Below are 15,360 nucleotides of genomic sequence, written 5' to 3'. Positions count from 1 at the left end.
TGAACTGAGCATAACATCATGTGTTTCAATGACATTTTGCGATGTTAGTTGGTTTAACCAGGGCTTTGTGCATATTATGTTAATATTTTTCCTTTCACACACATTCCTATCCTTGATAAATAACTGATAGTGATAATAAACTGGGTTTTTTTTCTAATTAATTACAAAATGAAGACTTTGGCTACTTAATATTTTAAGGTATTTTAAAAATAATTTTTAATTTTTAAGGTCTATATTACCTAATAATTTAAGGAAATTCATAGAATTCCTTAGTATACATGGAAATGTGTTATATAAGGTAATATAACAAAACATGTTTCAAATGTTAGTAATTAACACAAGAGCTTATCCTGAATAGACTTAAGTCTGTTCTATATGCAAAACTGTAAAATGTACCAAATCTAATTTAATCACTAGTATAATTTGAAGGTAAGAGTTTTCCAGACAAAACTCTCAGCTAATATTAACTATAGGTCTAGATCTTTGGCAGACTCCTTACTGTAGGAAAAAGGGTATATAACATTATTCAAAGTCAGTATCCTTATGAACTTGGAATTCTTTATTCTAAAGATTCTGGAGAACATAAGTTACAGTTTAATTTCTAGAACCCATATTTGCTAATGATAACAAACACAAAGACAAGAAATACTTTAAGATTTCAACACTATTTTCTTCTTTTACTTCTTTTGTTTCATAATAAAGAAGTATATCATCAAAAGTTGAAACAGGACCTGATTAATCATATAGCACCATATGTTAGCAAAAAAAATTCTACCAGTAAAATTAATTTCTCTTAATTTATATACACTAGTTACAAAAATGTTATCTACACAACTAAGCTAAAATTTGGAAAAATCTTACAAAAAATAGTTATACACTTAGAACTTATGTGTCCTAACATTTGAATTTTCAGTTAGGTTCTGACTTTACTTTTTTTCATTTTTTTTTTTTTTTTTTTTTTTTTTTTTTTGGTCTGTGTGAGTATATATCTGTATATATGCTGTAGATGCTAGAGAACAAACTTTACACGTTATGCCTTACTTCCTATCTACCTGTTTTTGAGATAGGGTCTCTCCCTGTCTTAGAGCTTGCCGTGTAGGCTAGAAGGGCTAGCCAGTAAGCTGTATGGATCTGGGGACTCCTAAGAGCAAGCCACCAGAGCTGCCTTTGCATGCAGAATGTGAAGAGTGGACAAAAGCCTCATATTTATGCAGGAAGCACTTCAGCAACTGTGCTGACTCACCATCTCTAAAATTATTGTTTTAAGACAGGGCTTAGCAGAATAAGCCAAAGTCCCCTGGTATCAATCTGCTTTTGTTACTCCTGTGAATATACACTTTTTAAAAGGCATGCAAAAATAAAGAAATATTATGATCAAGAACTACTAAATATTTTCTCAAAGATATTCAAGGCAAAAAGCTGTAAAAAAAAATCAGGAAATGTACATTTCTAAGTCTTTTTTCCACTATTGCATTAAAAATGAACATAGATTTAACTTGCATGTGTAATGTAACTGAGACCCATTTTAAGTTGTGATTTTTAATAAGTATTATTGGAATACAGCTAGGGAAAATGATGTATACGTTTAACTAGCTCAATCAATCATGCTACTATAATCCCAGTAAAGGGTCAGGCACTTAACATTTACTATTATACTCCAAAGTTTACTCAAGTGATACATACAGTTAACCAGGGTTTAAACCCAATCACCATAACTAGAAAATCAGGTTTTCAACATAACATGGTCCAAAAAATGCAACTGCTATAGAAATACAAAATTGAGTTGCAATGCTTTGAAAATTAAAAAAAAAACTTTAACATTTTTAAGGACTGGAAATGCAGCTGGGAGGCAGAGAACACTTTGCTTGCTAAGGTTATGGGTTTAATCCCAAGCATCATGAAAAAGAAAAAAAAGTGTTTAAGAAATGTCTACACTAAAAAATTCTTTTCTCTCTGGCAAACTAATCTTTTTTTGAGGACAGAGATTGCACATTCAGTTTACTGTTTTAAATTCCCAATCCCTTAGTGATGAAAAATAAACTTAGAACCAACTTCTATAGATTTAGCAGATATACAAGGATATTAACCTACAGTATTCACAGGTAATTTGAAAAAAGAAAATACAGTCTGTTCAATAAATTTAGTATCATAAGAGTAATGAAACAACTATTAGTTAAAGTTATTTCTTTTCTGAACATCATTGGATGTCATTTAAAATTAGATAAAAAATGACTGTTAAAATCCACTTTTATGAAATAGAATATCCTATAATCGATGTCCATAAAGGCTGTTGAAGCTAGAGAAATATAGCCACTACATGATGAATGAACAATCAGATTACTTCTGTACATTCCCTGAGTACTACCTTCCTTAAGATCAGATTCCAAGCTACTCCTAGTGGAGGGTACAAAATAAAGGGACATACAAGGCTGACAAAAGAGAGCTGCTTAGTAGATAAGGAAAGCCTTTTTAACCTTTGTGACTATTTAAAATTCAAAACCAAAACAAGTAGCCCAATCAATAGACTGCTTAGAACTGGGCAAGCAGGCGGAAATACAGCAAAAGACTCAAGTCCACTCTATATATTTATACAGTACCTGGGAGCTGAATCTGTGAACATCGTCAGAGGCACTGACTAGATCAATGGAAGACATGGAGGAAGAGCGACTATAGGGCTACCAGAGACAGACAAAGAAAAAAACCAAGGAATCAGAACAAAGGCACAACAGAGCATTCAGTACCAACTTGCAAACACAAGATAAAGAAGAGAAAACAAGCACTGTATGAAGCAGGCACAGCAGCAAGTGCTGAATCCACACACCTATTATGTATTATGCTTCAAACTCATTCCAAAGAGAAGGGAGTACTTCCAAAATTACAGAGTGCTTAAACCCACAGAAGGAAGAGATAGCAACTACTCCCCACTATCCACTCCCTATCCTCTATTTGCACCCCTCCACTTCTCCTTAAATAAAAACCAAAGAACATATGTTCAGAACATGATTTAGAAGTAGGGACAATAACAGTACAAAACACTTCCTACTTAAATTCATGAGGAGAAGAGAAAATTTATACTACAGGATAGTCCCCCAAACAATGAGAAATGCGGCATTCTTTGAGTAAAGTGCATCTATCTGCTTACCTTTTGTACAAATCTATGGGTCCCAGCAGAAGAAAAGGTGTCTCCGGATGGCAGTGATGTAGGCCAGTGGAACCTGACTTTTTCACTCTGTGACTGAGAAAAACATGTTAACAGGAGATGTTTCTAAAGTATAGTTTACAATCTACAAGTGACTACTATAGCCTGAAACTAACATTTTATCCATAAGCACGTTAGCAATAATTAGCTGAATTAGGAAGCTGCTCCACAGATACAGCTTTGCTCAATCTTGACACTTCAGAGATCCCAAATTACTCTCTTTCTATTCTACAGGTACTGCATTAGATGAGGGATTACCTCTTTTATATTGCTCCCAGCCAAAACCCTCTCACCCACCACTCGTATAGTATCAATTTTCAAGAGTCAAGGTTAATATTACTGCTAAATTTCTGTTATCTAAACTCTGGTCAAATCATCTCAATCAACTGCATCTAGAACCAGCAGTTCTGGTCCAGAGACCGATATCATCAGAACCAGTATCATTATTTGCTTTCCTTCTGTGTTCCTAAGACCATTTCATATGTGTGGTTTTATCTCCTTTCCATGAAGACAGCCTGCCTTCATCTCAGTATCTAACTTGTGCTATTCTGAACCTTGACTTCCCACCTCTTCTTCAGTTTAACTGACACCTCACACATTTAAATAAATACTCATTAAAAGCACTCTAGTACTTGATCTTAAGGACCATTTCACCATTCTCACACCATCTCTGTCTTGGCCATAGTAACAAAGTAAGAAAAAGACTGACTACAGTGAGTTCTCAATTGTTCCCAAATGAACGCTACTTCAGGCTGTATTTCTAAGAACAAATTTAGGCTTCCAAAATCACAGATTAATTGGGAATCAAAAGTTTGCCACTCTTAACTTAATGCAGTGTAAAAGACAAACAACCAGTAAACTTTACAAATAAGTATGGCATGAACTTTTAAATCATAGATTTAATAATACAAGAAGCAAACAGGTTATGTACTACCCAGGAGTCACTCCTGGCTACTTAGCCTAGCAAACTGACAACGGAAGTCAATCTCTAGGACAAATGCACATATATACTCCACATCCAGGCTAGTTACACTTGTTCCAGGAGGCAGCTTCTACCATCAATAGTGCAGCCTAAAGGACAGGTAAGTAAGTAAAACTCATGCCTCAGTACATTTGGTGGTAAAAAGCGGTAACTGCATTGTAATAGAATTGAAGCCAGGAATCAAATAAATCTTGAAATCAGAATTTAAAAATTTAAGAAAAAAGCCTTTGAGTTGATTTCCACAAAAGGAGTTGGGTGCACACGCTGAGACTCCAGTGATGACTGCAATGGAGTAAGCAAAGTCAAACTGAGGGAAGACTGAAGGGGAAGGCTAGCAAACAACAAGAGAGCTGTAATAAAGGCTGGGTGGGACTAGGGTGAAAACAACTCCTCTGTCATGTTGCTGCCCCTCTGTCCAGTGGAAATAAGGAGGCAACGAGTTTTTCTCCATGCAGTTTATTCTGGAACCTTGTACTACAGAATCATTCATTCATCTTTTCTTCTTTCTTGGCTAGCTTCTTCTATATTCTTCTATATCTTCTTCTTACATCTTACTTCTATTCCCTACATCTTACTTCTTAGTCCTATTTCCTACTTACTCCTATCCCCTACATACATCTTACTTCTATCTCCTACATCTTACTTCTATCTTTACATCTTACTTCTATCTTTCCAGCCCCCAGCCCTCGTGGGTTAAATACTTTCCCTGGTCCCAATCAGCATCAGCTATGTGGCAAAGCATAATAGGCTGTGGGAAAATCATGCCAGCTTGCATCACAAACTGGAGGCACACAGCTTTTCCAACTAAGGGCTTGTTTATCACAATGCTCTCTGCTCTGGCCAAAGACCAGGTGTTCAATATATATATAGGGTGGCAGCTGTGGCTCCCCACACTGTCACTCATGAACTCACTGGTATTTGAGAAAATACCCAAGAGAGACCCTTTGGCTATCAGAATGGTTAAGGTAGAATATTTCCATTTAAGTCCATATTAACCATGCATACCTCTTTGAAATAATTATCGGTCTTTGTGTTTGGAAATTAAAATATAAAGGGTCTGATATACAAAGAGTCTTCAACACTTATGATCGTTAATATTTTGATTACAGTTTTCCAATTCTATAATACACACCAAGGAACACCTATGGTGTTAAAATCAATTACTTTAGAATGTGAGTAGATGTACCTGTTCCTCTATTTTATCTTGTCTGTCAAGAGCAGCTTCAACAGCATCAAAAAACTCTTCCTCATTAATCAGACTGTTTGGACCTTCCTAGATAATAGACAGGAAACAAAAAGCAACCATTTCATTTATTTAAAGAAACAGATAACACTGATAAGTTTGATATTACCTATGAGAGGAGAAAGCTAAAAACTGACCTAATACACATTTGTTGAGCAAATATTTGTGGACTATAAAATAAACTGGTATAGTATTATCACAGTGGTAACACACTCTGAAAAATCACAACTATTACAACTAGCTCATCCACTATGCTTCTTGTTTGTTTTTGCGAACCAGAGTCTCACTTGTACTCTACGTTGTCCTAGAACTCACTCTGCTGCACACACTGGCCTCACACTTGGCAGCAACCTCTTGTCCCAGCTTCCTGAGCACTAGAATTACAGGCTCAAGCAATCATAACACGTCAATTTACTGTGAACTGGCTAATACTGTTTCAAGGTAAAGATCTAGAGCAGGGATTACTGAACTGTCCAAACCCAGCTGGAAAGATAGGTCAGTGCATAAAGCATGCCTGGGAACTGGGTTCATAACCTCAGCACCATGTAAAGCCCAGCTCAGAGGCATAAGTCTGTAACCCCAGCATTAAGGGATAGAGACAGGTCAATCCCAGGGCCTTGTTGGCCAGCCAATCTAGTCAAAGTATCGAGCAACTGGACCTAAAGAATATAAGGTAGAGCTTGTTAGAGGACACTCAATGTCAACCTCCAGCTACCACACCTGTGTACACCTGCACACACACAACTGACAAGGACAAATAGCTTAAAATTTCAAAAGGAATGAAGAAAGTAAAAAGATAGGTGATTTACCTGAGAACTTTATATATTCTTAATTTTGTTTTGCCTTTGTAATGCTGAGACTTGAACTTGGGATCTAGAACATGCTAGCTAGGTAAGCAGTCCACCAATGAATTACTCATTTGCTAAGAACTGTACAGTTTAGAAATAAAATTCACAGGAATTTAAAAAAATATGCTATATGGACATATTTTTAGAAAATTATTTGAGACAGTCTCATGTAGCCCAACTCAGCCTTGAACTCTGACCTTCCGGCTACTAGCTTTGGAGTACTGGGATTGCAGGTCGCCATACCGTGTCTATTATTTTTCATCAAGAAAAAAGAGGAAGGTGTACTTTAAATATATGGAGTAAGAATATTCAACAAATGTGGGTTGGAGAGATGGCTCAGCATTTAAAGGCACTTGTGGATTTTACAGAAGATCCAGGCTCAGTTCTCTTAGAACATACATTGTAGTTCACAACCAACTCAAACTCAGAGGGTCTGATGGCCTCTTAAGAAGTCATAAGCACTGGGCATGCATGTGGAGCACATGCATGTATGGATGTAGTCAACTGTCCTACACATAAAAAATACCATGATATAAATCTTTAAAAATTAAAAGACCATTCAACAAATGACACTGGAATAAAATATAGATTCCTATATCTTATCAGAATTTTTTTAAAATTTAAATGTGCTGGAATGATGGCATACTGCTACAATCCTGGAACTTTGTAACTGAAGAGGCAGAGGAAGAGGTGGGAGGCAGAGGAAGAGGCAGGGGGATCAGGAGTTCAAGGCCAGCCTAGGCTATGTCTTGAAACAACATACAAAAAAAAAATACAGAAATGCATTAGATATATTTAGAAGAAACTAACAAGTATAAATAATTATTTACAAAGTCTATCAAAAGAAAGACTCACTGTAAGGAAGCTTAAAATTTTCATATAGCAAATCAGTAATCAAAAAGGAGTTTTAAGGCAGACTCTTACTCTGGTTTCTTGGCTCTTGGTAACCCTCCCCAAGGAGGAGCACCTCAGCCTCTCTGCTGCTGGGATCACAGGCATGTAATCCTGTAACTATATTTGGCTCAAAAAAAAAAAAAAAAAAAAAAAAAAAAAAAACCTGAAAACACCTGGGCCTTTAAAACATATATAAACCTTTGTAGACAGTAAGAATAATTAATCAATTAAGTTATATAAATCAATTAAGTTAACCCCGAGAAACAAATTATATATTTAAGACAATTTAAGGGTTACAAAAGTATTAAAAGTCACATTGCGATAAATGGGAACCCCAATTTAAATCCATACTTCATAATCTGGCCCTCCATAACGGGGTTTCTTCTTAAGTTCTTCCATCACACTCTTGTAGGCTTCCTCCACTCGTCTTCTCTTTTCCACTTCCTAAGCAGGTGTGGTCAGGGAGAGAAAGAGATTGACGTATCAGTTGAAGTGGGCATTTCAATTATCATAAAAAGACTGTTAGGCCACTTTCTGTGAAACTGCATAATTTGAGCAAAAAATAACTATTCCTGTTAAAAAGACAAATGTTAGTCTGCCTAGGGAGTGCTTTCTCATAGGAAATATATTATATAGGAGCTACTGTCTGAATGTCAGCTAAGATCATCTGTGTGAATGCTGAATATTGGGGTGGTTAAGAAATGTTAATGTAATTGCTTCTGTCTAATATTAAAATGTGACAAATCAGTACCCTATACAACACCATTATTTATTGCTGAAGAGGGAGAAAAAGCAAGAATTAAATGTTAGGAATTAAAAGAACTCAATTTTTAATAAGTAACACCAGTCAATACTAAATGTTTTAAAAGATTTCTTACCATTCTTATTGCTGGCTAAAACTGATAACCTACTTTAACGCTTTCATTTTACAGACAGAATCAACAGAGTTAAAGATTCAAGGTAAAAACTTGAAGGCTGGCTCAGATGGGAACTTCCTGTCACAACATGGCTTACTGGATCAAATCTGATGTGATACTGAAGCCTAGTCAAGACATAAAACCCCTCACTGTCTCATTTCAAGTACTTTTAAGTATAGATACTTGGACTAATTTAATTTTAATTTAATGGGTAAATCAAACAAAGTCTAATACACACACACACACACACACATATACACACACGGCTAGCTAGTTATAGATATATACAAATTTAAGCTATGACACCTTATAGTCATTAAGTACAATTTTCTCTTATTAAAATTATTAACTAAAATTATTTAAACTTAGAATTTTAGTGTTACTGAGCATGCCTGGCTAGGTACATTTCTACAGGACATGGGATTGTTATCATAGATAACCATAAAGAATGATCACTTATAAATATTTTGATTAGCTTGAGTGGGCATTTTAAAAAGTAAACAATTCTATCAAATAGCTATTATTACAATCACATATCTAATGTGATCCACAGAGTGTAAACTTCTTGAGGAAACATTTCCTGTTTATTATTTCTCTAATTCTAGTTTACAGAGGGCATGAGGACACCCTGGAATAAAACAGTATCAAAGAAATCAGTGTCATTGCACCTTCTCCCCGATTTTACGAATTATCTAAAAAACATTTACTGATAAACAACTTTTTGTGAATTATCAATACTGATTTGCATAATTTTCATTGTGCCTAATTTATAAATTAAACTTGATCATAAGTATGAATCTGTAAAAATATAGTGCATGAAACATTTGATACTCTTTTTTTACATCAACTGGTGGTCTTGAGGCGCATGTATCAGGTAAGGGTTTGTATACTTGTAGTTACTGTGACTTCTTTTCACCTGTGCTTGAGGACTCTGAAGAGCCCTCTTCTAAACCAGAAGGATAGTTGTAAAAACAGTGCTATTTAAATCTTGCCTCATAGTGGTGTAACAACAGCTGTTGTTGATTTTCTTAGTATACTCCTTAAACTGAAAGACCTTCATATTACTCTAAGTAGTTTCTGAGGAATATGATTCTGACTGATGAATAAATAGCCTGGCATTCAGAGCAGACAAACCCAGAATAGAGTAATCTGCTCAAGCTTTGTTGCTCAGCACCTTTGGACAAGTCCTTGACTTCGTTCCTTCTGAAAAAATGATGGTGTTGAGCTAGAATTAGATTTTCTAAGGTATGTTTTAATTTTAGTATTTGGTTGTTTTTACAAATATTGGATTTTAAACATGAGTTTCCCTACTAAGCAAATTCAGTAAACCATAGTTCATATTAAAAGCTAGAAATTCATCTTACAACACTATTATCAATGCTGATGATTAAATAAAGGTGGGAAATGGAGAATAGGGCAAATATTTGAACAATATAATGTGTGTAGGTGACATCACAGTGACCATAGAAAACTTAATGGCTATGATGTGACAGGTAACTGTTAGACTTTATAAGGGCCAAGGCAGCTCATATAACTTACACACAGACTCAAATTTTATACAATAAAAGACACTAACGCCAAATGTTACATTACTTCTATACTAAACAATCGTAATATTTGAATCATATATACATTGAATATAATCAAGAAGGCATGTTGTATAACAACTGAGTAAATCACTGGTAAATACTGAGTTTAAGATTCCAATCAAGTGGCAAATGTGAATTACCTGATATTTCTATCCAGCCAAGATCCTTCCCCTCAGAAGTTAGCTTAGTTTTAATGTTCAATGAAAACATGAAGCTTAAAATGATTATTTTAGAAATGAAAACAAAAGTCTTACCCTATCATGTCTCTTTTGCCAGCTCTCTTCTCGTTTTACCATTAATTCAATACAATGAGAAAGTGTAGCAAGGATTCCAGCAGTAGTTGCTTTAAAAGTTATTGCTTCCCCTTTAAAGTCTATGCCATTAATTCCTTTTGGTGTTACATGTGGAAATACTGAAAAGAAAGTTAATATAGAAAATCACTGAAATGAAGAGATTTCACTATACTTAAGATTAGCAAGCATTTATAAAACTGGCAAATCAGAGAACAAACAGTACCACTCCTCCTATGAACCCTACTATGCTGTGAGCAAAGCTTTGAGACAACATACATTTAAGTCCCATTTTCTAGATTCTATTTCCTGAACTTATTTGCTGAGCTGCACTTGGTAAGTCTAGAGGGAGGAGAAGTAATACTGACAACAGTTCAAAGCCTAGAGAGGACTTAAGTATGTCCAGATTCCTTACATTTTACAAAACCTAGAATCTTGAAACTATAACAAAATGAACTGTAGAATTGAAAAAAGCAGTATGAAATTCAAAATATTAAATCACGTTTATGTTTACCTTTACAATTCTAATACATGGTTAGCATGTATTAAATGGTTAGCATGGATTAAAGGAGAGATCTTAAAAAAATCCTAAGGTAGAAAAAAGAACATATCTTATTCTATAGCTAATATGTAATCATCCTGATAGAACATTTACAAGGAAAATAATGCCAAGGTGACTTAAGAGACTTGCATGTAGTCATGACAATAAGAATGCAGTCTGGAAAGGACAGAATTAAAAAGTATTTTATCAAAATTTCAAACTTGAAGACATTGTTAAGAAGATAAGCCACAAATAGGGTGAAATGAATGGTTTATATTAATCATGGACCTATATCTATAACATATCAAGTAACCTAAAAATACTGTATATTGAGTAAATAAGCAACTAAGCACCAAATAACACACACAGAGACTGGGAGCTAGTAATGGCATGTAGCTCAGGAACAAAGCTCTGGGTTTGAAGCCTCAACAGTGGGAAAAAACCATGGGTGGAGAACAAGAGATGCAAGTGCATTTCAACAAAGAAGAGACAGCAAGCACATAAGAAGATGCTTAGTTCCTAAAGAAATGTAAATTAAAACCACAAGAGGGAGCTTGCACATCTTGAAAAGTTAAAAATCCATCTACTATATAATTCTGAAAAACTACGCACAGATATTTAACTCTGAGAAATGAAACAGGAGCCCATAAGAAGGCCTGTATATGAATGTTTACATAGCTTTATTTATGTTTGTTTATTTATTTATTTATTTATTTATTTATTTTTGAGAAAGGGTTTCTCTGTATAGTCCTGGCTGTCCTGGAACTCACTCTGTTAGACCAGGCTGGCCTGGAACTCAGAAATCCACCTGCCTCTGCTTCTCAAGTGCTGGGATTAAAGGTGTGTACTACCAGTGCCTGGCCATAGCTTTATTTATAATACTTCCAAACATAAACTACTCGATTGTTCATCAATGGATAGACAAATTGTAGTATATCCATACCAAAAAATATCACTCAGCAATAAGAAGAAATCAACTCCGGGAACTTTAAATTACAAAACCCAAGCAAAGAGTGCAGGAATTCACTTAAATATTGGAAATACAATCCTATTCATTTATTTTGGTTGCATATTACTTGGGAGCTTTGCAAGGCAAGTTCTCTACCACCAAGCTTTATCTTCAATCATAGTTTTTTTTTTTAAACATGGCTTTATTAAGATAAACTTCCCACACCAAGAAATTCACTCATAAAATTAAAGTTTTTAGTATGGTCAGAGTTGTATAATCAGCAGCAGCACAAATTTCCCTACAACTCTGTCTACTATAAACTGCTCTATATTTTCCCCAAATCCTTGGATCTGAGCAATTACTGACCTATTTTCTGCCTTTGTAATATAGTTCTCAAACATTTCACAGAACAAACATAAAAGCAGTGTTGTGTCAAAGTTTTACTTGATTCATTTTTAAGATTTACCTGAGTGCAGGGCATAGTAGCTTATACCTAGAATTCTAACCTTCAGGAGGCTAAAATGGTGGGATCACGGAACTCAAGGCCAGTCTGGGCTGTCTTACAAGGCTATACAGTATGACCTTGTCTCAAAAGTGATAAAGAGAGCTGAAAGATGGTTTGACAGTTAAGAGAACTTTCTGTTCTTCCAGAGGCTCAGAGTTCATTCCGTTCTTACTACCCACAATTGCCTATAAGTCTAGATCCTTTAGGAAAGTCTGCTCATGTACCTGAACACACCCATCCCCCCACACACACACCTCCACACCCCCACTCTCACACCACATGTACACATGAGCATGTGCGTGCGCGCACACATACACATACACACACACACTCACACGTACACACACGATTTTCAGATTGTTCATATCAAGTACAAATATAACTGATATTTTATATACTGGCTTTACACTTTACAAACTTGCTCAATTACTTAAAATTCTAATAGATCTTAATGGATTTGCTTTAAAAAAATGTTTCTTTTTCTGTATCCACTCTTCAGCTGAGGGACATCTGAGCTGTTTCCAGCTCCTGGCTATTGTGAGTAAAGCTGGTATGAACATAGTGGAGCATGTGTTCTTGTGGGATGGTGGAGTGAGTGTCTTTGGGTAGATGCCCAGGAGTGGTATAGCTGGGTCTTCAGGTAGAACTATTTCCAATTTTCTGAGGAACTGCCAGATTGATTTCCAAAGTAGTTGTACCAGTTTGCAATTCCACCAGCAATGGAAGAGTGTTACTCTTTCTCCACATCCTTACCAGCATGTGCTGGCTGTCACTTTAGCCATCTGATTGGTGTAAGGTGGAATGTCAGGGTCATTTTGGTGTTCATTTTCCTGATGACTAAGAATGTTAAACATTTCTTTAAGTGCTTCTTAGCCCTTCAGTATTCCTCTGTTGAGAATTCTCTGTTTGGCTCTGTACCCCATTTTTTAATTTGGTTATTTGGTTTTTAGAAGTCCAACTTCCTGAGTTCTTTGTATATTTTAGATATTAGCCCTCTATCAGATGCAGAGCTAGTAAAGATCTTTTCCCAGTCTGTTGGTTGCCTTTTTGTCCTACTGACACTGTCCTTTGCCTTACAGAAGATTTTCAGTCTCATGAGGTCCCACTTGTCAATTGTTGATCTTAGAGCCTGAGCCATTGGTGTTCTGTCCAGGAAAATTTTCCCTGTGCCAATGCGTCCAAGGCTCTTTCCCACTTTATCTTCTATTAGAGTCATCGAATCTGGTTTTATGCTGAGGTCAGATCCACTTGGGCTTTGTATAGGAGATAAAATGGGATCAATTTGAATTCTTCTACATGTAGACCCCCAATTAGACCAGCACCATTTGTTGAAGATATTTTTCTGCCCTACTGAATGGTTTTGGCTTTTTTGTCAAAGATCAAGTGTCCACAGGTGTATGGGTTCATTTTTAGGTATTCAATTCTATTCCACTGATCCACCTGCCTGTCTGTTACCACTATCTTGGAGTTTTTAATCACAATTGCTCTGTAGTACAGTTTGAGCTCAGAGATGGTGATTCCCCCAGAAGTTCTTTTATTGTTGAGAATAGTTTTCATTATCCTGGGTTTTTTGCCTTTCTAGATGAATTTGAGAATTGTTTTTTCCATGCCTTTGAAGAACTGTGTTAGAATTTTGATGTGGATTGCGTTGAATCTGTAGATTGCCTTTGGTAGGATGGCCATTTTTACTATGTTAATTCTGCCAATCTATGAGCATGGGAGCTCTCTCCATTTTCTGAGATCTTCAATTTCTTTCTTGAGATCTTTCACTTGTTTGTATTCATGAATCTAGACATTTCCACTTCAATAGCTAAAGAAAATGAATCTAGAATCTGCAATCTTTCTAGAAATCTAGAAATCTTTAGAATTTTAAATTCTAAAGAAAATCACCTATTTTCTTTTGGAAAAGTAAGTGGCATTGCTGAGTATTTGTGGGATGAATGATCAGGCTTTTTTAAAACTTCTTTTAATGATATTTTTTAACCTTCAAATAAAGTACCTTTTCTATTCTATTATCCACTGTGACATTAAATAACCCAAAGAAATGTCCCAAAGAGTCCTTCAATACTATAAAGACACTGGATGACTTGACAAGCTTTAAGATTCTAGTTTAAAATTATAAAGACAACTTTTTTAGTTAAGTTTTAATATTAAGTTAGAATTTTTCACAAGGATGAGGAAGTACATTGTTAGGAAGAAAGGAGTTAAAATGAAGTAAAAAATAAGGAAGAAAGAAGGGAAATGAGGATGAGAAAAGCAGTTAATTTTAGCATCAACAATGGGGTGTTCTAGTAAGAACAGAAGATGCCATGTATAAAACAGCTCAAAAAAAACCTAATGAAATGTTCCCACTAGGTTTTATTTTATATTCTTTATAATTTCAGCAAAAAAAAAAAAACTTAAATTTTCACAAAATTTTTATTCATCTTAAAAACTAGGAATCCACTTTAGATTTTTTAGGTAGATATCAAAAGAGTATAATTTATACTTCATATTAATAAAAAAAATTTGGAATCTTTAAAACATTTCCTCTAATAACTCATCAAATACTTTCAATACCAGTTTATCAAGTATAGAAAAGTACATTAAACACAGAGAAATTACACTCAAATGAAACATTGAAATCAAATCCTCAATGGTACTTTCCACATAAGAATAAAACTCTTTTAAGTGCTAACAACTAACTGTGAATACTATGAAATGAGATTAATATTTGGCATTTAGAACCAGCCTTAGCTAGACAGAAAGCCATTATTAACATATTAGCATATATATTTTACCTACATAATTTTTCTTTTTTTTTTTTTTGTTTTGTTTTTTGAGACAGGGTTTCTCTGTGTAGCCCTGGCTGTCCTGGAACTCACTCTGTAGACCAGGCTGGCCTCAAACTCAGAAATCCACCTGTCTCTGCCTCCCAAGTGCTGGGATTAAAGGTGTGCGCCACCACTGCCTGGCCATAATTTTTCTTCAAAGATATTTTAACTTTAGATTTCAGGAGTCCCACTGCTTTTGAAAATTACTTAGAAATTATTTCCTGACATATAGCAAGTATATAACTTTACAAAGTATACTTCATTCAATAGAGGGAGAAAAGTTATAACTTACGTTTTTCCTTATTACCGTTGGCATTATGCAAGAAGTCTCCATCAGAACGAGTTGTAGGGAAGTCATCTTCATCATCTTCTACCACTAAATAAAAAATATTTAAAGATATTACTAGTAAGAACTGGTTTATTCTTACATTCAACCAAGCATAAGCTCTATCCATCTTTTGTGTTTTCACTGGTTATCAAGTTAGACTTTATAACTATGTTGGAGAATGTTATTAAATGCATTATTTTAAAAATGTATTGTCATTTGTGGAATTGATGGTTACTGTTTAGTCTTATCTCTTTCTACTTTC

The 15,360-nt window shown here is 35.0% G+C and overlaps 1 protein-coding gene across 3 annotated transcripts in view; it reads right to left on the bottom strand.

The window, feature by feature from the left end:
- Positions 1 to 15,360, bottom strand: part of Cert1 (ceramide transporter 1) — a 103,380-nt gene that overhangs the window by 18,350 nt on the left and 69,670 nt on the right. For 2 of the 3 annotated variants that reach the window (XM_031360338.1, XM_031360340.1), the window contains 6 exons: positions 15,063 to 15,146; positions 9,927 to 10,084; positions 7,518 to 7,610; positions 5,368 to 5,454; positions 3,143 to 3,235; positions 2,598 to 2,675 (listed from right to left, as the gene is read on the bottom strand). In XM_031360338.1, coding sequence (XP_031216198.1) covers positions 2,598 to 2,675; positions 3,143 to 3,235; positions 5,368 to 5,454; positions 7,518 to 7,610; positions 9,927 to 10,084; positions 15,063 to 15,146 — 593 coding nt within the window. The remainder of the gene's footprint in view (positions 1 to 2,597; positions 2,676 to 3,142; positions 3,236 to 5,367; positions 5,455 to 7,517; positions 7,611 to 9,926; positions 10,085 to 15,062; positions 15,147 to 15,360) is intronic. The other variant, XM_031360339.1, reaches the window with a different exon arrangement.

The sequence above is a fragment of the Mastomys coucha genome, unplaced genomic scaffold (assembly GCF_008632895.1).
Source record: "Mastomys coucha isolate ucsf_1 unplaced genomic scaffold, UCSF_Mcou_1 pScaffold8, whole genome shotgun sequence".
Classification (NCBI taxonomy): Eukaryota; Metazoa; Chordata; class Mammalia; order Rodentia; family Muridae; genus Mastomys; species Mastomys coucha.
Note: the sequence above shows the minus strand (reverse complement) of the source record. Positions and strands in the feature narration are given on the sequence as shown.